Source organism: Neophocaena asiaeorientalis, unplaced genomic scaffold (genome assembly GCF_003031525.2).
Source record: "Neophocaena asiaeorientalis asiaeorientalis breed wild unplaced genomic scaffold, Neophocaena_asiaeorientalis_V1.1 scaffold550, whole genome shotgun sequence".
NCBI lineage: Eukaryota > Metazoa > Chordata > Mammalia > Artiodactyla > Phocoenidae > Neophocaena > Neophocaena asiaeorientalis.
Window position 1 is genome coordinate 1,698,852 of NW_020173396.1, and position 22,065 is coordinate 1,720,916.

The 22,065-nt window shown below is 36.1% G+C and overlaps 1 protein-coding gene across 13 annotated transcripts in view; it reads right to left on the bottom strand.

Moving 5' to 3' along the window:
- Window positions 1-22,065, bottom strand: part of MCTP1 (multiple C2 and transmembrane domain containing 1) — a 352,345-nt gene that overhangs the window by 153,799 nt on the left and 176,481 nt on the right. For 11 of the 13 annotated variants that reach the window (XR_003003489.1, XM_024746952.1, XM_024746948.1 and 8 more), the window contains 5 exons: window positions 11,016-11,118; window positions 9,151-9,253; window positions 8,720-8,821; window positions 8,265-8,339; window positions 5,919-6,038 (listed from right to left, as the gene is read on the bottom strand). Coding sequence is in view for 12 of the 13 variants with exons in the window: in XM_024746952.1 (XP_024602720.1) it covers window positions 5,919-6,038; window positions 8,265-8,339; window positions 8,720-8,821; window positions 9,151-9,253; window positions 11,016-11,118 (503 nt within the window). In the remaining variant the exon portion in view is untranslated. Of the gene's footprint in view, window positions 1-710; window positions 1,615-5,918; window positions 6,039-8,264; window positions 8,340-8,719; window positions 8,822-9,150; window positions 9,254-11,015; window positions 11,119-22,065 lie in introns of those variants that run through there. The other 2 variants (XM_024746957.1, XM_024746949.1) reach the window with 2 other exon arrangements.

A 22,065-nucleotide genomic window follows, 5' to 3' on the forward strand; every position in this document is an offset into this window, starting at 1 on the left:
TATTATCTCCCTCCAAAGAGCAGGAGCCCCTTTTGCTGACAATATTAAGATAAACAAAAAAGGGTATTGGCACCATTTAAAGAAAGCTAAGTGCTGATTTGAGGAAGTGCTGCATTGGTATATGTAACAGCCACAAAAATAAAACAAAAAGATTATACATTTAAATAGACCTACAAACTGAACTAGAGCATCACTCCTCAAGGACTGGAGAAATCTAGTCAAAATGTTTTGTTTCATTAATATCTGATTTTAGCTAATTGTGATCAATCCTAAAACTCAACTCACTTCTAAACTGTGGTATTTGGGGGGGCTTTTACACAGTTGCAAGAATTTATATGCAACACTTTTCGGAAGGTACCACTTACAAAACAACAATTTTTTCATAGGCCACTGCTTGAAAAACATTTTCCTTCCATGGAATTCAGATAAATTTGGAAAAAATGTATACATCAACTTAAAGTGCCAGCAGGTTCATATGAATTGGGCACACAATCTATTTACTGAAAAGAAAAATACAGTACTAGAATCTTCTAAGCGTCAATACTCTTTGACTTTGTAAAAGGAATTTTAGGCAACTAGGAGGTATACAATATTCTAAATCAATGAAACTCTGTATAGACTTTCTTTTTTTCTCACTTACACATTTGTGAAGGAAATGTTTAACGTACCTTTAAAATTTGTGTAAATTAAATTGGAAGTATTGTTTATAAATTTAGTAAGTCCTTATGTCAGAGGAAAGCATCTATAAGGAAGGGTGGGCAAAAGGTCTTGGAAGTTGAGATTTACATAATTCCAGGAAAATTCAAGAATACAAGGATAGGACCATCAGTTATAGATCATTCTGCTTTAGTACTTGTTTCTTTGGTTTTCAGGGGTCCTTCTATTTTGCTGTTGTGGGGAAAGTGACAAAAATTACATCTGGAACATTTCCAATTTTTTCTGCTGGCACTAAAAAATATGGTAGCAACAACTACAAAAGCTTCTGTAAAAATCATTTGAAAATTGCTAGAAACCTGAATCATAATCTTGTTGGTGTGGTATTACTGATGTCTCACACTCTTTAAAATAGAAATTTCTGTTGAAATTTAAAATTACCTTCCATATGTCCGGTACAATCACCCTCTTTTGTTCAGTGATATGAAGGCTAGTAAGACTTGAATCTAAACTACAGGTGATATAGACATGTCTTTGTTTTCACATTAACATTTCTTCTTAAGCGATGCTCCCTTTTTAGTCCTTGCACATGAAGGTCACTTAAAATGTCCTTATTGTTTGTAATAACTTTTAGAAAAATCCATATGTTGTTTAATAGCAGCAGGCTTTCTACACAGGAAGTACTTGATAAGGTTTCCTTGGGAGCCTATTGTCTTCAGATCATTGTACTAAATTCCCATTGCCTCTGCAAGTTCAGTTCTTCCTTTGCTTGTGCTTCCTCCATTTTTTTTTTTTTTAATCATTTGGCTACACAGAGCTGTCTCATGTCATTCTTTGCATACATCATCACTGTTTTTTCTCTTTGCCTGCATAATGGCCCAGCTTTTCTGAGAGTCGCTGTTGTCCAGAGTGTGATCCTTTACTAAAATGGGGATTGAATGAAGGTGGAGCTCAAATTATCTAGGAGCAAAGGAAAACCAGGCATTTGAAAACGACCTAGAAAGGAACGAGTAATGAACCAGAGTGGCCTCAATGAATTGCTGTAGAGGGAATTCTCAGTTTTGACACAAAAGGAATGCCTGGATACCAAGGAAAACCTAGGGGGAGAATCTCGGTAGGAAGCCTGCCTCATCGGCTGGTCAGCCCGGAGGGCTGAAGCCAGTAGCTCTCCAGATAGGAAGAGAAACACACGTATTTTATGAGTAACAGTTAAGCATTCAAACATGCTGTTTTGGAACACAAGGTACTTTGAGGAGTTGACATCCCTTCGTAATTCATGTTCATTGTTCCTCTAAGTAAAATGTGTCTCCCTTTAGTTATTCTGCTAGGAATTGTACTTTAAAGGCAAGAGGACATTTTTGATAATGCACATCTTAAACTTTTCATTAAACTACCAAATTTAAATTCTACCTTTTTGTGCACTCTGACATTTTTGTCTGGCATTTTCATTAATTTTGCGACATACATAAATGTAGCTGAAATGTTAACTGATCAATACTTTGTCTCTCTCATGTAGCACTAGCGTTCCATTCCCTAAGGACCACACAGCAGAACAGAAATTAAATGTGTAAAATATCAAATGTTAATGTTAAACACAGCGGCACTTACTGTATAACGACAGAAAAGGCTAAAACAATTCCAAATGGACAGATGGTACCACAAATTATCTACAATCCCATTTAAGGATTAAAGTTTGTCCTGTAAAATAATTCTTCGACGCACACTGAAGTGTGTCCTTTTTACTGATAGCCCGGTTGTCCAATTATTTTTGTGCTCATTACAGTGAGATATGACAGTACTGAAAAGAAAGAGAGAATGTACACTTTTTTTTTCCACGTTGCACCCACTGACATCCACAAGAACACAAATGTCTAGTCAAGAGCCTGATGAAAATTAGGCCCAATTTATGAGACACTTCCACGTCTACAATAGATGAATCCCAAAGACAAGCGGTTGTGCATTCCACGTCACATACGTCTGTGTTTGCTCTTAAGCATACAATATTCATAGTAAAATTTAGAAACCTAATTCATAGCACACAACAATAAGGACATTCATTGCCGGGAATGTGTTTGCTTATATTTCATCCATCACCTTCCAGGCCGATTTCCGCTTCTAATACTGTAAGCCAGCTTTGAACCTTCCACAGAGCACATAGGTAGCACATAAAGAAGCCAGGGCAGCCCTCCCCCTGCATTTCACATACTCTCCATTTTAACTGACACAGGGACAAAATTATTGTTTTTCCATTTTAATTTCATTATTCTACATTTATTTTTGGATAGTAAATTAGAAAAGAAAAATAAAATGGAATAGAAAAAAGGCACTTAAACATAAAGTTTACTGATCTGGGCCTAAAACCAAGTGGCATAATGGTACAAATGCATGTGCTCCATGTGAGGCAGCTGCATTTATGAAAAAGTGGGCCAAGTGGAACCAATATTATAATAATAGATCCGTGATCCATCAACAGGGAATGATGGGAACAATATGTTTGTAACAATGGGGTGCTGCTCATAGCTTCTCCTAATGGAAAGCAGTTCTTTTCAAAAAACTGGCCTAAAAAAGGCTCTGGTTGTGCAATAAGATCTTTGAAACATTTCATTTTTAAATACATCATTGAATATCTATAAGATGAATAAAAATCCTACAACAGTTCTTTTTTCCCAAATCGTTATGATATTAAGATGACAAGGTACATAATTTAAAAGCTCTTTTGAAAAGGAAATCATATCCATGTGGCTTGGGGCAAGGTACTTAACTTGTCCGTGCCTCAGCTTCTCCCTCTGTATATCAGGAAAATAATAGTATCTACCTCATAATAAGGTTGTTGGGAATATTAAATTTATTAATGCATGAAAAGCACTTTCCTGCTTTAGTGCCTGAAAAACAGTTCTTTGGCACATAGATATGTAATAAATGTTAGTTGTTATTATTACTATATAAGGATCTTTTTGTATCAGAATTTAATCTGAGACTAAAATAGATGACTGAGAGAGGATTATGAAATAGTTTAGAATTCAAATGGAAGGTATAGGAAAAATGGCTACAAAGCATTAAGCTATGTCTATCATCATCTAATAGCTAGCTTTATTAGAGCAAACCCTTATTTATATGGTATCATTGAAGAAAGTTTCTCCACATAAGAAAAAAATTTCAGACTGACTGACTGGATCATTGGTTGGTCTATCGATTTAGATAGTCATTTATATTGGGAGCCTACTAACGCTAGATACTCTGCAGGTGATGCTAGAGTCCCAGGTGAAAAAGGCAGGGTCCCCATTCTCCTGGAACTCCTAGTTCAGGTCCAGACACATGAAGCTGGCTTTTGTTTTCATTGTTTTAATAACATTCAATGGAACGTAATTCAGTGCTTCTTTTATTTTTTTCAATAAAACCATTAATATTGTTGTTTCTTCTCAAAAGTACTGTTAATGTACATTCACGTTGTAGTTTTTGGTCTCTTTTTTCACCACCAGTGTCAGGAGTCCCTTTTCCTACCTTTATTGTGGCCTCCCCCGCCCCCCTTATTTTGAAAGCATCTTTCATTCAGCTTGTGTTTTGTAGGACCCAGTCTGTTAGAAACTGACCACCAGCTAAGAGAGAGAATAGTACATTTCTTCCCCAGTGAATTTTGACTCCCCTTCAGTGAAATTACTCAAGTACCATCATGTACATGTAGCTAAGTTTCTCAGAGTTTCACTGCCTGGTTTATTTTTCAATCGGAAAGAAATTGTGAAAAAAAGTCTGCCATCTTGAATTCACTTTACGTGAGTGACCTCTAGAAGCCAGATGAAGTTTAAGAAGACTTACACACATTGTAATGCTAAATTGCTCAAAATGAAGGTTCCTGAACAAATGATATAATTATATAGGTTTCTCTGTTTTCAAATTTCACATATAGCTGTGCGGAATGACTTTGGGAGGAGTGAATCAAAGATGGCAGCATGACATTTTCAGTAGAATATTATTGTGTCTCCTAAAAGGCCCCTGGAACCTGGAAGTAATGGCATAAAATACACACAGAAACTCAATACCATTTTTTCCTCATTAACATCAAAGTGCCTCTATGATGCTGAAAAATAATAATAAAGTTTGTTTAACAGTACTCCAATGTATTTATTATGTGAAAGAGCTAAATACAAGAATATTGAAAGAGGCAGATTTTCTTTTCTAAAACTTAATGATGATGACAGTCACTTTCTTTAAGGAGACAACGACATGTCTATGGGAAGCAGGCTGCTTAACTTTCTGGTAACTCACAACACAAAGGGACATGTACACTCTTTGTTCCATGTGCTCAGACATTAATGAAAGTCCCATACAAGGCCTGAGAGGAGGACAGAGCTCAAAGTACTAAACAGATGTGCATACACTCATTTGAATGGTAATACTAAAATGTTGATTTGTTACTATAATTAAAACTCTTCTTGTAAGCCCCTTATAATAAAGTCATATTCTGAGAAACCGGTAACTATAAGGAAGCATAAGGTACTCATATTCTAACAAATATGACAATAAAATAAAAGATTTCAAAAGAACGACTCCACTTAAACTTCAAACCAAAACCCTGAATAAGCAAAAATAATGTGAGAGCAGAAAATCCCAGCTGAAGCTCAGAGGAAAGTATTCTTTCAGATTTTCTAGCTTTGCAAGTTGGTCTCATCAGCAGTTTTTAAATAACCAAAGTAAAAGGCTACAAGATGAACATTGTCAGAGGACTATTTGGATCTATCAAACTCTCACTCATGCGTTTTTAAAAGCTGGAAATCTCAGAAATAATAAAATGTGCCTTAAATAGGTCACATCCACTTCCAACTGATTCACATATTAAAGTATTACCAACTAGCATGCTACTGCCAAAGATTTTCATATTTTGAAAGAATATCTACAGGACAAATAAAATTAAAATGAAGATGGTCAAGATTATTATTATTTTTTAATGCTAAGGACTTTTCTTGGCTCTGCTATTGGGATTTGGAATTATGCAATATGTAAAGTTTTACATTTTAACTGTCACAGAGAAAATTATACATTGGCTGAGATGTCTTATATTCCGGAAATCTGAGGCGGGGATGTATTCTTGGACTCAGACCCTGAACAATCCATCAGGTTCCTGCCCACGGCAAATCTGCCCAGTCAAGTCTCAAAATAGAAGTTTAAAATGGACACATCAACATAACTGTAACTATTGCCACAGAAACATGCAGCTATGATTACTGAATTTAATGAATAATAATGTAAGTAATACAGTATGATCATACCACAAAAGCAGCGAGGCTCCTTGCGGGTGAATCCCAGTCAAAGCAACTATTAATGTAGTATGCAGCATTTACGAGCACCATGACACAACGCTTCATTCTGATAAAGTTTCTTAGTAGCAGCTATAGGAAAATGAAAGTATTATTAGAATTTGCAAGACTAAAACCCATCAGATATGCTACAAAATCCTTCAAGTTTAGTGTGATTTAAAATGGATTCAGAAAGTTAATAAAGTTGTAAGAATATACCAAGCAATTTGGCTCACAAGTTAGAAGAAAAGAAGTATCTCTAAGAAGGTGAAAAGAACTAAATTATAAGTGCAATTTCTTAGTTAAATATATTTGCATAAATAATACTATCATGCAAATTGGGCTACCTCTCTTCAAAAGAAAAAAACAATCTCCAACAGTTCAAAAACATTTTTTTGCCACTTAGAATACTGGGAACCTTAAATATATTTAAGAATTCTGAAGTCCTGTGCTTTTAAAATGCTTTAAATGCTTTAATTTCTAGATATTTCAAAGTGAAATGGATAACTGGGGATGGTTTTATTTAGGGCCTTAGGGAAAAACCTGTCAAGTACTGCTTTATTATAGAAAAGTAACATTTTTTTCACCATTTCAGTAGGATTCTCCCTTTCTCACTATCATAGTCTCATTCTCTCTCTCTCTTTTCCCTCTTCGTCTCTCTATCTCCCTCCTTCCCACAATAAATTTCACCCACATTTTCTCATTACTTTTTCATAATTTTGGATTTAGGGAAAAATGTATGACAAGTACTTTACAAAATCTGTTACTAAAAAAGGTATATGACAAACTATTATATACAAAATAAGCTACAAAGATATATCGTGCTACACAAGGAATATAGTCAATATTTTATAATAACGACAAATGGAACAAACCTTTAAAAATTGGGAATCACTATACTGTACACTTGTAACATATAATACTGTACATCAACTACACCTCAATAAAAAAAAAAGAGATAGAAAAGCTACAGATATTGAACAAGAAAAAAAACTACATGAGAATTGAAATAATTTAAATTAAAAAATTTAAATTAAGGCATGACTGCAGCTGTAAGAAAAACAACCCATGCTCTAGATATAGGTTCAAAAAATTACATACAGCTATGTTAATAATTAGAGTAATATGTCTGCAGGTTAATATTTTGCTACTTCCAAGTACACGTCAAGGCCAATCTGGTATTTTAAAGGAGCTATGTAAAGTTAACCGGGGTCATATAGAAAAAATAACGTATATATGTGTACGCATAGATGCACATACGTGCATACCAGTTTAAACAAGTTAAAATTTCTTTCAGGGAAAGTAAAAAGTGTCTCTATTTGTTTCCTTCTTGGCCCCTGATCACCTTACTTTTAGGGCTACTTTTATAACTTTTAACTATAACTGTGGAAATATGCAATCTGTATTTCTGTTCAGATAGGTATTACATTTGTAACTCATGCATTGTCTTTAAACAACTAAAGATTGCACTGTTTATGGTGAAATGATTGGATTAAAACCAAAATATTTTTGGTCTTCTAATAGCACAGGAAATTATTAAAGATTTTAACACGCACAAATGAGTTCTGTAAACTTTATAACCTCAAATACATTTGATTTTAGCTGTGTTATTTGGAAGTAAACAATTTTTAAAAGGAGTAGCTTAATACTCTTTTCTTAACTTGTTATCAAATTGAATTTAAAACTACAAGTCTAATTACGAGATATCAAGCATAATTTAAAATTTCTTCATGATATAAAAATCAGGGTTCCTGATTTTCTATTTTCTTAGCTAAAAATGCCAATAATAGTTCACTTCTAAAAGATCATAGTTAAAATCTAATTAAGAGGAAGGCTTCCCTTAAAAGATAGAGCCCCCTCTCCCGTGGATTAGAGGGAAGAACTTTATACTGGGCTCACTTTACAGACACCTGCATCATACCTGTGGGTGGTCTGGACATATATTTGAACCTCAGCTTTTGGTGTTCTCATTTACACATTCCATGGCAATCAAATTGTATTTTATGTTCAAAATGATCATTCTTCTGCTAACGCATGAATACATATCCATTCTATGCAGAGCCTACAGTATCCCCTTTCCTTTCTGACCACCCCCATCCAACTTACTAGTTTGGTATTGTCCTTGTTTGATCTTTTAAGGAAAGGAAGGGAAAAGAGAAAAAGAAAGAAGAAAAGAAAGAGCCATTTCACATCCGTAGATGATCAAAAATTCCATAGTCTTCCCCCCTCCTTACCTCCAAAGTTTATTTGAATTTACATAGATGTTTTACAGATATAATCAAGTCTTCCCAGAGGGATTCATCTTTCCTTGCTTTTTACCTGTTTAGAGAGTCTGTTTTCCTCTTCAATGTACTTCTGTTCTTTGGGTATTAATGTTCGTAAGCTGGCTTTCACCTATACATCAACATATGTGTCTGTTATGGATTAATATAGTACAAATGTTTACAAGTTTTTCACGCAGTTCAATTTGCAATAATTTCGAAAGTTTCAAAGTCCTGGCTGCTGTGCTCATAAAATATAAATGTATACAGTTGCACATGCATGCGCTTCCATTTCTGACGCCGGCAGGCAGCGACCAGAGCACAGCCACAGCGGCAGCCGCCAGCTATAACAGAAAGTGTGGGTGTGCCAGGCAGTGGCAGAAGCGTATTCTCCAGGATACATCAAGGTTTAGAGAAAATGAGGACTGACAGAAATTCTCTACAAATCAGGAACAAAAGCTTTCATGAAACTGAACTCTTTAGCAGTACAAAAAAGCCAAAGTTAAGACTTACAGCATTAAAAATCACATCTATTTCAAGATAGATGACCCCCTTTGTTGGCCCTGTCAGCTGCTTGTTTTTCAAGACGTAGGCTTTCTGTTCACCATTTTGAATCTGCGGGAAAAGGACATGACAGCCGTCTGTCTCGCGGTCTCCACTGAATACACTCCCTCAGTGACCTTTGACCCCCAGCTGCTGAAACTGACAGAGAACCCAAAACAACTGTGGCAATTCTGACAAGTACCTGTTCATTACCAGGATCAAGTCTGTCAGGAAAAATTAACTATCATGGGATTCAACATGGCCGTGCATTGAGTATGTTAAAATTTTTAGTGTTCTTATTACAGACCTTGGTTGAGAAATGACAGATATAGAGCTGAGGGGTTTTTTTTTTCCTTGAGCAAAAGCAACACAGAGCAGTGTGTCAGGTGAATGAAACTTACGGACAGCAATGGTATAGCAACTTTGCCCAGAAAGTCAGCACTTCGATCCCGATCTTCATCATAAACTGTCACTTCAAGAACTGAATGGATATCTTTAATGTTGCTGTATAATAAATATATGTAAAGAAAAAAAGACTTCATCAGTAGGGAACAAGAACACAAATGCTTTTGAAAATTTAGATAGCTCCAGCTGATTTGGTATATATATGTTTTATGTATACCATTTGCATACACATACATAAGGTAGCTTGGTATCTGACAGAATTTCCCACAATGCACCTTAGTAGACATGATGGTTCTATTATCTGGAACTTTGAATACAACTGTAACTTTAAGTTATAATTTTTCAATAAAATATAATTTCCATCTGGATGGGCAAAGAATAAGTTATTGTAAAAAAAAATCAATAAGTGGCACTTATTTTTTTTAGACTTCTCCTATTCTCATTATTACAATAATTCCCATCTTCTTGTTACTCCCACATGAAGCACTACCAGGTTTGATTTCAGCAAGAGTCACAGTATAGTTTATATAATTTTTCTTTTTTATCATAATAGAATATCTCCTTTATCTTTATAGCTCTCACCAAAACTCTGACTTATTTCTGTTTGGTTTATAGTAAAAATTAACCAACACAGAGTATAGAATGAAGAAAATGTAACATTGATAGCTATTGTACCACCCTAGGATTTAGAAATTAAGTAGTGTTCCATTATGTTCCAAAGACAACATATGTTAACAAACAAGTATGCAAGCTCTTCATATTTTGTTTCTAGAAAAATAAGCCCCAATTGTTGACAGCATTTATTCTTTGATCAAACTGTTTACCAAGAAAACATGAATTAAGAGAAAACAAAAAATGAATATATTCATTACTGAAAGACTGCAACTACATGTGAGAAAAGGCTTTATCAGAGCACAATCAATTAATGGCTTTGATAATTATCAAACCTATTCATTCAATTATGCATTCCAGAGAAAAACACTCTCCACAACCTTCTTAGGAGTGCAAGTCTCCTGACCAGGCTTTCATCTCTTATAAAAATGTGAAATTCCTTAAAGATAAATTGGTCAGATAATTAAATCTGATTAGTTACTGGCTCTTAAGCAAGGACATTATAAGAAATTAATGAGGAATTTAGCAGTTTCTCATATATGAAAATAAAACAGTTTCTCATATACGAAAATAAAATAAACTATGTTAGAAAACTTAAGAAGTACTTCTGTTTGGAGAGTTTTTCTTTGTTCAGAGTTCATTTCTAAAGCTCAGCTTAAAAAAAAAAACAAAAAAACCCACGGACTTAGGAGATACTATAGTGTAGCATCGGCAGCTTTTACAGTGCATGATCGAAAAGATTTACAAACTTTTTAAAACAAAAAGAAAATTAACTCAAAGTGTTTTCTGGTACATAGGACAGTACTTAATATTCTTATTGTGCTAAAACGCAACAAACCCAAACTAAAACATCTGCCGAATCCGAGACTGAATTGTTTGCTGATTTGAGCAATGGAACAAATAGAGCTTTGTCCTCCTTGGTGTCAGTGCAATTGGGGAGAATTTCAATAGAAAGTATAAAAGGAAGAAGCAGTACGGCAATTCAGTTAATGGGAGCAAAATCCTTCATCAAATCATATATAAGATGCATAGTTTAAAAAAAATATCTGTGAAAACAAAGAAAAATGGCATACCCTTTCCCCAGGTTTCACTATCAGGAAGGTAATGCAATTATGCAATTCATTGTTGCTGGCAAAGGCAGGCCAGATTCATTGAGTTGTTAATCAGTTAAGAATAAACGTACAAAAATTTCAAAAATAAATATCATTTAGCAGCAGTTTTGAAATGAGCTCAAAGAATGACTACTTACAATGTGAAGACTTTGTTCCACTCAGGATTGAGATTTTTGTAGACAGTATGTGTTAGCAGCCTATCATTGTTCAGTTCAACCACACAAAATGGGTCACTTTTACCTACAAGAAATATGGAGGGAACATTTTTAGTACAAATTGCACCCACAGTTCACAGTGTCGTGACCGTGACCACATCTCTTTTCTAAAAAGTTTTATAGAAAACAAAAAGTAAAGTAAAATTTTAAAAATTAAAAAGTAACATCAAAATAGAGTTAGATGTAACTGGGTGATGCTAACAATTGTGATTCAGAGCAATTTAGAACTTGAAGAAAGTAAAAGAGAGCAAATTACATGGCTGCTATTTTAATTTGCAATTTTTTTTACAAAAATACTACTATAACTGCTGGTTATGAGGGGAAACGTGATACATATCCATCCCTAAATCAGATTTTATTTAATTCAATGACCTTTGAAAGGTTCAGCCCCTTTACTTTAATGCATGTATTTTCCAACTCATCTGACTCACTAGGAACTTGTAATAGAAATTCCTAAACAAGTTTATTTTGGGAAAACTGTTAGATTGCAGAATTACAACATTTTAATCTGACTTTAGATTCTCTTCTGAAATACCTATGGCAACACAAAAAGGTAAATTAGACCCTCTGAGGCAGAAAAAAATTCTGCCATTTGAAACTTAACCTCAGTAACCAATCTGCATGTTAAAGAGCAGTATTTTTTCTGTCCACGGAGAGTGAAGGATTTGGAAGTTATCATATATTCAGAGCCACTCTACTCAGCCATAGTCAAACCTCATCCATTCGGTAATTATATCTTGTGATGTCCTCAATATTTTTGTAATGTCATGTCCTGTATTGTAAGAACCCATAAAGTCATTGGCTCTATGGGGGCAGCATTAATGATATTAGTGCAGCATGTAATTTGTTTGATACCTTATACAAATGACAATGAAATCAATATTTAGAGAAAGCTGTCCAGAGGTCATATCTTTTAAACTACAATATTGATTTAGACTACATAAGAGGTTAATGTGCATATTATTAACTTTAATGATAAAGAATAATTGTTTTAAATGCATTGTGAATTGTAGTCACAGTAGTTTACACTTCTGTGAAAGCTTAAATATCACTGAAGATTTTCAATTAAATTTTAATAGGAAAGAATTCATTAGCTATCAGTGACAGATAAGCTATGTATTCCCACACAGCAGTGTATTTACTTTCCATATTGTAATTTTGAAAATGAGCTGTACAAACTGTGATTCACCTTTAATTTAATTTATTAATTTTACATTAAAAAAGAGATTTAATATGTGTGTGTTAGTTCAGTGGCCTCCTATAGCCCAGGATAATTGCGTAAGTTAACATTATGGCAGTCTTTTCAGTTTTTGGTCTTGGGAATAATTTTCAATAAAGAATAGAGAACTGAAACTCTTTAAGGTCGGGTGAAAATTTTACCTCTGGTTTAGGATCTGTATTTTTCCCCACCTTCTTCAGTCCTCTTGCCCTACCTGTTACCACTCTCATTTACAACTCACACATGCCATGAAAGATGGTGTTCAAAAAAATTTCTGTTCATTAAAACACAGTGTAATAGGTTTTATTTGCCACATCAACAACTTTATTTTCTCCCAAAGAATTCAGGTACAATCATGAAAAATAGATTAGTTTTCAAAAGCTTAGTTATTCTGAAGGCTCGTATTAAGCATCTTCTCTCCACATCTAGCTTTGTGCTGGGTACTATGGTATAAACAAAAGAACAGAGCACATAAACTCCAACCTCAAATAGTTTATAAAAGGTTTGGAGAGATAAAATATATCTACATATAACAAACATAGGGAAGATTAAAGCCACATTTATGGTAGAATTCATGTCAAAAGAGTATTTTACTTTCACTTTAGATGAAATGATAGGCTTTGGAAACATTTACTTAAAAGACAAGTGTAACTCTCATACTCTTGCTTGGACCTCATTCTAACTTTTCTTGTATACATGTACATTCACGTTAATCAGTAAAACGTAACTACAAAAAGATAGCACTTTTCAGTATTTTTGTTCTGTCATTTTCACTTGCTTTACTTCAATTACTATTCTATTTCAACTGACTTGGTTTTACTTTCCCTCAAATGACCAACAATGTGTAACAGATTCAGTCAAAACGGTACCACTGCTCCAATAACAAAACACAAGAACAAACTCCAGAGACCGAAATCTATGGTGAAAAAATTTACCTTAAACTTCTACAAACAGAGGATGAAAATCTTTACTTGACTTTTTTCCCCACAGGAAGTATATTCAGTTGTGTAAGACTGAATACAGTTCTTTCAACCAACCCCATGGAAAGTCTCCCAAATCATCACCTTTGTTGCTGTATTTTTAATTTACTGACAGTAGAAGGTCTAGAGTCAGTGGTTGGCTAAAGGATCAGAAAGAAACAAAATCTGTGCTTAATGTTTAACATTTTTCATATCTCGTTAAGAAACTGATACATTTATCAAACTCCATGCCCATGAGGTAGTGGCAATCCATATTTTCTTACTATTTAACTGATTATTTCTGAAGACCATTCCTAGGGAAAACCAGTATCAGCCATCTGGCATCACATTACTCAATCTCTCAGTTACTCTCCTCTACTAGAAGAAAGATGTTAAAGAACTAGAGGCATTTCCACACCAAAAACAGCGTAGAACCTTCTAAAGCCACTTTTCAGTCATTTTGCTATTCTAAACTCCCGTGGCATACCGTCACTGGCAAAGATATTCTCCTATCAGAACCTATATTATAACTTGGAATGGGTAACCAATATAATTTTTAAGAGACCATGTTAGACATTATGCAGAATATAATGGTGCTTACGTTAAAAAAAAGAGCCTTTTGCCTGAGGTAGATCAAACCGCTATTTAACATGGCTTTAATTCAAGCTGATTTTCTCCAATCTGAAATCTATTATTCTTAACCTGCTTACAGTCATATAAAAGGCTGACTGTGGTCAGTGACATGACCCAATCCATGTAAATGCTGTCATTTTCATTTTTCTGAAAACTTCTTCTCAAGTTTAACACATCTTTGATGTCTTCTCAGAGCCCATAGGTTAAAATCCACATCATATGGTAAAGAACATAGTCTTTCGTCTCCAATCTCAAGGTCCTTAAAGTCCCTTACTTGAGCTGTATCACACCTTTTGATTCCTCAAACATTCCACGTACTTCCAGAGTTCTGGGCAAGGCATTAAAGTTCAAAGCAAAAGCCCAGTGGTCTGGGAAAAAGGGCCTAAACTTTGGAGGCTGAGCAATCTGGGGTTGAATGCTCACTCTAGGACCCTGGATCTGTTTCCTCACACATTCAGCAGTGACTGTAACAGTCCCTTGCAGATATAATAGTTAGAATACAAGTAGCAGAATGTCTGGCACACTAGCAAGGGCCTCAATAAATAATAGCAATAATAGTAGCAATAATAAGGGCAATTACAATACTTATTATTGTCATAATTGCAAATATTTTCTGAGTTTTTATTATAAGCCCAACATTATGTTTTCAAAAAATTTTATGACTACTGTATGAGAAAGATGCTTTTACTATTTCTATTTTACAGAGAGGAAACTGAAGCTGGCAGATTATATAACTCACCAGGTCACATAGGTTGTTGTGAAGCTATTATTCAAACCCAGGTCCATCTGATCTTCAGAGCCCTTGCTCTACCCCTGTGGTCCATGCTCCCTTTAATTAAATCATATTTAAATGTAAGCCACTAGGCAAGACCTTTCCCAATAACTGTGCCTACCTCAGTATTTAGTGGGCCACACCCAAGGAAAGAGCTGGGTAATGTCTTGTCTATAGATACATTCATTCAACAAATATTTATTGTTTACCACGTACCAGGCACATTCTATATGCTGAGGAGACAGACATAAAACAATTAAAAAAACCCCTGAACTTATGGAGTTTGCATTGAGGAAGAAGAAAGACAATGAATAAGAACATTTTATAGTATTTTAGAAGGTGATAAGTACTATGGAGAAAAGTTAAGTTGGGAAGGTCAGTGAGGAGATAAGGAGTGCTGGTATATATGAGTAATTTTTAAAAGGGCTGCCAGAGAAGGTCTCAGTGAGAAAGTAACATATGGGCAAAGAAACGCAAGAGGCAAGGGAGTGACTGTTGGTCAGAGAAGTGACTGTGCCTGGTGTTGCTAGGAATATCCAGAAAGTTAGTGTTGCTGGAGGAATGGATTGGGGGTGGGGGGTGAGTATTAGATGGCATAGTTAGAGAGGTACAGGGAGGGTGGCAGGCCTCTGTAGGATTTAGCTCTCACTCGAAGTGCTAGGGCAAGTTTTTGGAGGGATTTGGGTTGAGGTGTGACAGGATCTGATGGCTGCTATTTGGAGAATAAGGTAGAGAGAGGGCAATGGAGGAGACAGGGAGAAGAGTTGGGAGGATATTACAATAACCCAGGTGACGTGGAGTGGTTCGATTCTGGATATATTTTGAAGGTAGAACCAACGGAATTTGCAGATGTCATTATTGAACAATCTATTGTGCCTCATATTATTATTTGGGAATGGAAAACAATTTACTGAGCTTAGCCAAGTCAGTCTTTTTTTGCAAGGTCAAGAAGCATTCAACAAAGTGCTCTGACTAGATATTTCTAGAATCCAGCAGAGGAAAATTTAGGTAAGGAGAGAAAGGCAATTTTATCTTTAACTTCCATTTTCATCTTTTCCTTCTAAAAAGTTATGTTTTTACAGTTATCAGTGTGGATGCCAACTTTAGTTCTTTGCACACTATGTTCTTTTTGACTAATTTAAAAAGAACCCTCCTGCCATTAAAGGCATTAAATGCATTAAAGGGCAATTAAAAATTAACAGCAATTTCAGCCAAAATAACAGTAAACAGACAATATCAAATACTATAAACTTACTACTAGAAAGCACACACGAGACTTTCATTTTAAAGAAATGGCTACACATAGTTAATGTGTTTATCTGGTTTGCTAAATGATGCTTTAAATGACTGGCTTTTCAGTTCCTAAATTTTGCAGTCTTGATTATGTGCCACCTAAACAAACAAAAACAATCACAGAAATACCAATGATGGACCTAACCATTAATTATCTCCTTAATTATTCCTTCTTTTCATCCTTTTATCATTCCAGTTAGACCCTGTGGTATGCTGTGTTGCTTGCTGAGAGTACTGGAGGAGTGGAGTTGACTACAGGATGCAGTGTTGATGTCTATAAAGTGCATTGTACTCTGCAAAGTTCTAGAGAGTGATGCAAAGCCGGCCCCTGTTATCATTTTATTCGGTACTGTCAGGCTAGAAGTGCAAGGAATGAAAGCAGCATCCAAAGTCGAAGTGTATTTTGTTTCTGATCATTTTTGTCTATCTAAAATAAAAAGCATAAATGCACGGGAACAAAGAGTCTATAATCTCTTGTTTCCCTCTTACTCATTCTCGTCAGAAGACTAAAGCACTCTTCCTTAACTTTTGCCATTTTGGCTAAAAAGTGCCTATCCCTCTCCTTTCCAGTGCAAGAAACTGGAGATTTTGGTTTGGATGCAAGATAGAAATTGAAGCAGTGCTGGGTGAGGACGGGGGCAGGGGGGTTGATTGTGTTACCTGCCATGACAGCTAGAAGAGAATCTTAGCTTTCCTTGAGAACATGGCCACTTTCCATGTCGATAATTTCTAGAGAGAAATAGGAATACATTTTGAAGCATTCATTACTTATTGCGTGTCTGCTTGTCTCACCCCAGAGTTATAATTATGATAAGATTTAGTCCAGCTCTCAAGGCACACACAATTTAGTGGGCAGGATACACATGTAAATACACAATTATAATGCAGGGTTTTAAGCGCTGTAATAAAGGTAAGTGAAGAGTGCAATGGGAGCAATGAAAGGAAGCATGTCATTCTCTAAGTCTAGAACAGGAAGAGGAAAAGAAAGTGAAGACTTTTTCCCAGTGGAGATGATGCTGGTGATCTATGCTAATTACACATCTCTATCACCGGCAATTTTAGAAGTGAAGGACTTTAAGAATTTGTGATAAGGACTATTTAGCTTACATCTATTTGTTTATCCCTTTAATAGGGTCTCTGTAACACAAAACCTAGATCTATGTTATATAACAATTATAAAATAGATACTTACAAATATTATGTTAGGACTGATGCATTTATCCATAATCTAGTTAAATACTAAGAGCTATCTTTTTTTGCTATGGATTTTTATAGGGAAAAAAATCTCCCAAGGGAATTAAAATTAGAACGAGACTTTTTTACCTTAACTCATAAAAATAAACCTATGACAGATCTTAAAGCATCTACTCTATTACTTCAGTTCTCCTTGCGGTGAAAAGACATTCCTATAACCATAAAAATAAACATCAGAAATGTCTCCAATGGGCATGTCGAATGGCAAACTTCAAATCGCAGTGAGGATTAAACAGGGTGCACTGACCGGCTAATTCTCTCTCACTCTTAGCCCTTGTTCTCTGAGGTCACCACACTGACATATTTACAAAGAATTGTGGGAAAGTCAGCACCACCCCTGTTCACTCGCTACCTGTATTGTGGGCAAGTGGATAACTTCAGTTTGTGCAAACTACTGGTTTGAGTATTAAAGTCACTCAAGAGATACTGAATGATATTCTTGCTCCCCAAATAGAAAGTTAATTCTGATCCATCAGTGGTGGCCTTTGTCCAAGGTCATTTTGCTGCTGACAAGTGGCACACTTTGCTGGTTGTGAAGTGTTATAAAAATGGGTGCGTGTGTGGCGACCCAGTGACCACCTCTTTGTTGCCAGGTCTCTGAAAACACAGAGGCTTTCAGTAGCACTGAAAGCAATTCATACCCACAGGGGCCTTTTATTTTGGGGCTACCTTGCACAAATTAAACTCTTTGGTTTAATTTCCTCAGTTGCCACAGTTTGAAATGGTTATAATTTAACCTTTAAAAAAATTATAATCAAGGTTGCCATCTTTCTACAAACTGGAATTTCAATCATAACACATAACAATGTTATAGTTGAGGGAATCCCATGGGGTCCACCAAAATAAAGAGCAACCTACATTGGAGACATCTTCCAATCCTCCCCTTATCACTGGAGATGAGGCTTTGACCTTAGCCTTTTTCATCGACTGACCTCAACATATTTTAAACATCTGATTAGTAGAATTACATTAACTGACACTCTTCACTAAGTTCCCACTGGGTCTGGCTCTGGGACTAAATAATAATAGGGCTTCTCTTTTCTCACTAGGTCATGAAGCAGGTTTCATTGTGGCATAAAAATGGACCCTCTAGAGTTGTGGGTCTCAGCCCACTAGGTATAAAACATTTTCCTCATATTGTAGATTTTGTAATGCCTTCCTCACTATTCTGAAATACAATAAAACCAACCCATAAGTGATTTCAATATTTAATTTAATGCTATTATACAGAGGAATAAATAGAAAGTTGGGTATGTACAATAAAGTCATATGTTGATTTATTCAACAAATATTTATTGAGTACGTACTATGTGTTAGGCCATATGAACAAACAAACAAAATAAAAGGAAAGGTCTCTGCTCTCCTGGAGTTTGCTTGCAGCGGCGAGGGAGGAAAGAGGATAAATATTGAACATAATTAATAAGCAGATTATATTGTATGTTAGAGAGTGATATATGTTAATGGAAAACAGAAAAACTACAGCAGGATAAGGGGTTTGAAGAGTGTGGGGGAGGGGCACCGTTTATACAATTAATTAGGGTGGTTGGAGTAGACCTCATTGTGAAGGGAGGTCTGAGCAAAGAACTGAATGAAGTGAAGGAGTATTTAACTGGACATTGGGAGAAAAGTGCTCCAGGTAGAGGGAGGAGCTACAGCAAAAGCCTGGTGTGCTCCAGGACCCTGATAATAGGACACAGTGAGCAACAGGAAGAAGAGAACATGTCAGAGAAGTAACAAGGAACCAGGTCATGAAGTGCCTTGGAGGCAGTCCTAAGGTCTTTGGTGTTTACTGTGTAAAGTGGCAGCCATCAACAAGACTTGAGTAAATAATATGTATTTCAGGATGTAATCTAGACTCATAACCATGAAACAGATTTTAAAGCTATATTGTGTCTATATTTATTCATGCAGGACATGGGACAGTTTTCACTCTTTATGATTGTCTAATTATTTTTAAGACGATTAGTATCCCCGCCCCTCAACTCCCAACATAAATAATATTCCCCAACCATTGTGGCAACTTAATTCCCCCAAAGATTTCTAAAGCACCCAAGGGGGCAATACTGCCCTCTCCCAATTGAGAATCATTTCCCTACAGCAATAGTTCTTAAACATTTTGGTTTCAGGAACTCTTAAAAATTGCTGAGGATCTCAAACAGTTTTTTTGTGTGGGGGTTATATCTATCAAAATTTATCATTTTAGAAATTAAAAATGAAAGCGTATAAAGATACACTGTGTTCTTGGGTCGGAAGAATTAATATTGTTAAAATGACCATACTACCTAAGGCAATGTACAGATTCAATGCAATCCCTGTCAAAATACTAAAGATATTTTTCACAGAACCAGAATAAATAATTTTAAAATTTGAGTTGAAAGACAAAAGACTCTGAATAGACAAAACACTCTTGAGAAAGAAGAAAAGAGCTGGAGGAATTATGCTCCCTGACTTCAGACTATACTACAAAGCTACAGTAATCAAAACAGTATGGCACTGGCACAAAAACAGACAGAGATCAATGGAACAGAATAGACAGCCCAGAAATAAACTCACCTACTTGTGGTCAATTAATCTATGAAAAAAGGTGGCAAGGATATACAATGGAGAAAAAACAGTCTTGAAGAGTACTGGGAAAACTGGCAGCTACATGTAAAACAATGAGATTAGAACATTTCCTCACACCATATCCAATAATAAACTCAAAATGGATTAAAGACCTAACTGTAAGACTGAAAATCATAAAACTCCTAGAGTAGCGGTCCCCAACATTTTGGCACCAGGGACTGGTTTGGTGAAAGACAATTTTTCCATGGATGGGATGGCAGGGTGGATGGTTTTGGGAAGATTCAAGCACATTATATTTATTGTGCACTTTATTTCTATTATTGTAACATATAATGTAATAATTACACAACACACACAATGCAGAATCAGTGGGAGCCGTGAGCTTGTTTTCCTGCAACTAGATGGTCCCGTCTGGGGGTGACGGGAGACGGTGACACCTGAAGTGTGCTGCTTATGTCCAGTCTACTCCATAATCTCATTTTGGTGGCTGTTACTGCAGAAAACCCTACTTCACAAAGATAGGATATTGGAAATAGAAGCAGGCTTTTCAGTGCTTTTGTGGCAGTCTCAGGATATTCTGCCTTGACTTTAATCCAGAACGTATGGAGATCTGAAGTTGTCTCAAACATACTTTTAAGGGCACCATCATTTGTGACCTCAAGTAGTTGATCCTCTTCTAGCACGGACAAAGTCAGTTCATCTGACTTATTCACAAATGGGTCGAGGGTCCGTTCCTTCCCAGGTCAGGGGTTTTTCGTGGCTGGGAAGTAATGCTCAAACTCTTTTGAAAGTAATGCTCAAACTCTTTTGAAAGTAATGCTCAAACTCTCCCAAAGTTCTGAGATAGGTGATCATGCACCAGCTGGAAGAAAGAAGGCCCTGGTTTGGACTCTTTCAAAATCTCTGCTAATATTTGAAACATGTCAAAAATCCCAATGTTCACTCATCGACCCCATAATTCCAGTTTGGCTTTGAATGCAGCCACTTTACCTCCCGACTTGAACACAGTTGTCATTCTCCCCTGAAGTGACCGATTGAGTTCGCTGAAAAGGTTGAATATGTCACACAAGTAAGCAAGTTTTGCGACCCATTCTGTGTCACTGAAATGTGCTGTCAGTGGTGACTGTTTTTCTAAAAGAAATCTCTGGAGCGGCTCTCGTAACTCAAACACTCTGGCCTGTGATCTACCTTTAGAAAGCCATCTCACTTTTATGTATAAGAGAAGACGTGTGTGCTCTGCGTCCATCTTCTCACAGAGCTGTGTGAACAGACGTGAATTAAGGGCATGTACTTTAATGTGGTTGATAATTTTAATCACATCCTACAAAAGGTTGTTAAGTTCGGGTGACATTTTTCACCTAGCCAGCATCTCTCTATGGATGACACAGTGCATAGACTCACATTCAGAAGCAACCTCTTTGACTAGAGTAATGAAACCAGAAAGCCATCAGTCATGGCAGCTGCTCTGTCCGTGCATATACTGACACAAAATGACCAGTTCAGTTTTCCTGATATGTAATTGTTCAAAGACTTGAATAGTTCTGCAGCTGTGGTGTTCGTTGGCAACAAAAGTGCACATAACATATCCTCATGCACATCCTTCTGAAAAATAAATCGCACAAAAACAAGCACTGTTGCCTTGTTGTCAACATCAGTCGACTCGTCAACCTGGAGTGCGTACCATGGTGACTCATTAATCCTCTCTAACAACTGTGCCTCGGTATCCTCTGCTATTTCATCAGTTCATCTAGTTATGGTACTAGCCAAAAGAGGAACACTTGCCACCTTTTGAACTGCAGCCTTTCCTAGAAGTTCATGACAAATGTCCTTAGCAGCAGGCAGGATCAACTCTTTACCAACAGTAAAGGGCTTCTTAGCTTTAGCAATGAGGTTAGCCACTAAGAATCAGTGCAGACACATTTGATGAAGTGGTGGCCTTCAATAATTGCTTCTGTTCTTCGTGTTCACGATTTTTCCTTTGAAAAACTCCAAAGGCTTGTCTTTTAATGCAGGGTGCTTGGTCTCCGTGTGGTGAAGCAGTTTTGAAGGTTTCATGGCTTTGCTGGATAGCCAGTTGTCACATGTTAAACAAAGTGGGCTTGGAGGATGTGAATCACCTCTTGCAATGAACCTGTAATTTAAGCAGGACTCTTGGTATTTTCTTTTAAGTGCAGCTTTCTTTTTGTTGGCAGTCTTACTTCCGGTGTCTCATCATTGGGTCTTTCCCCCTTTTCAAAGAAGCTCTCCAGCGACGTTTGTTTTTTACTCATTTTGGCT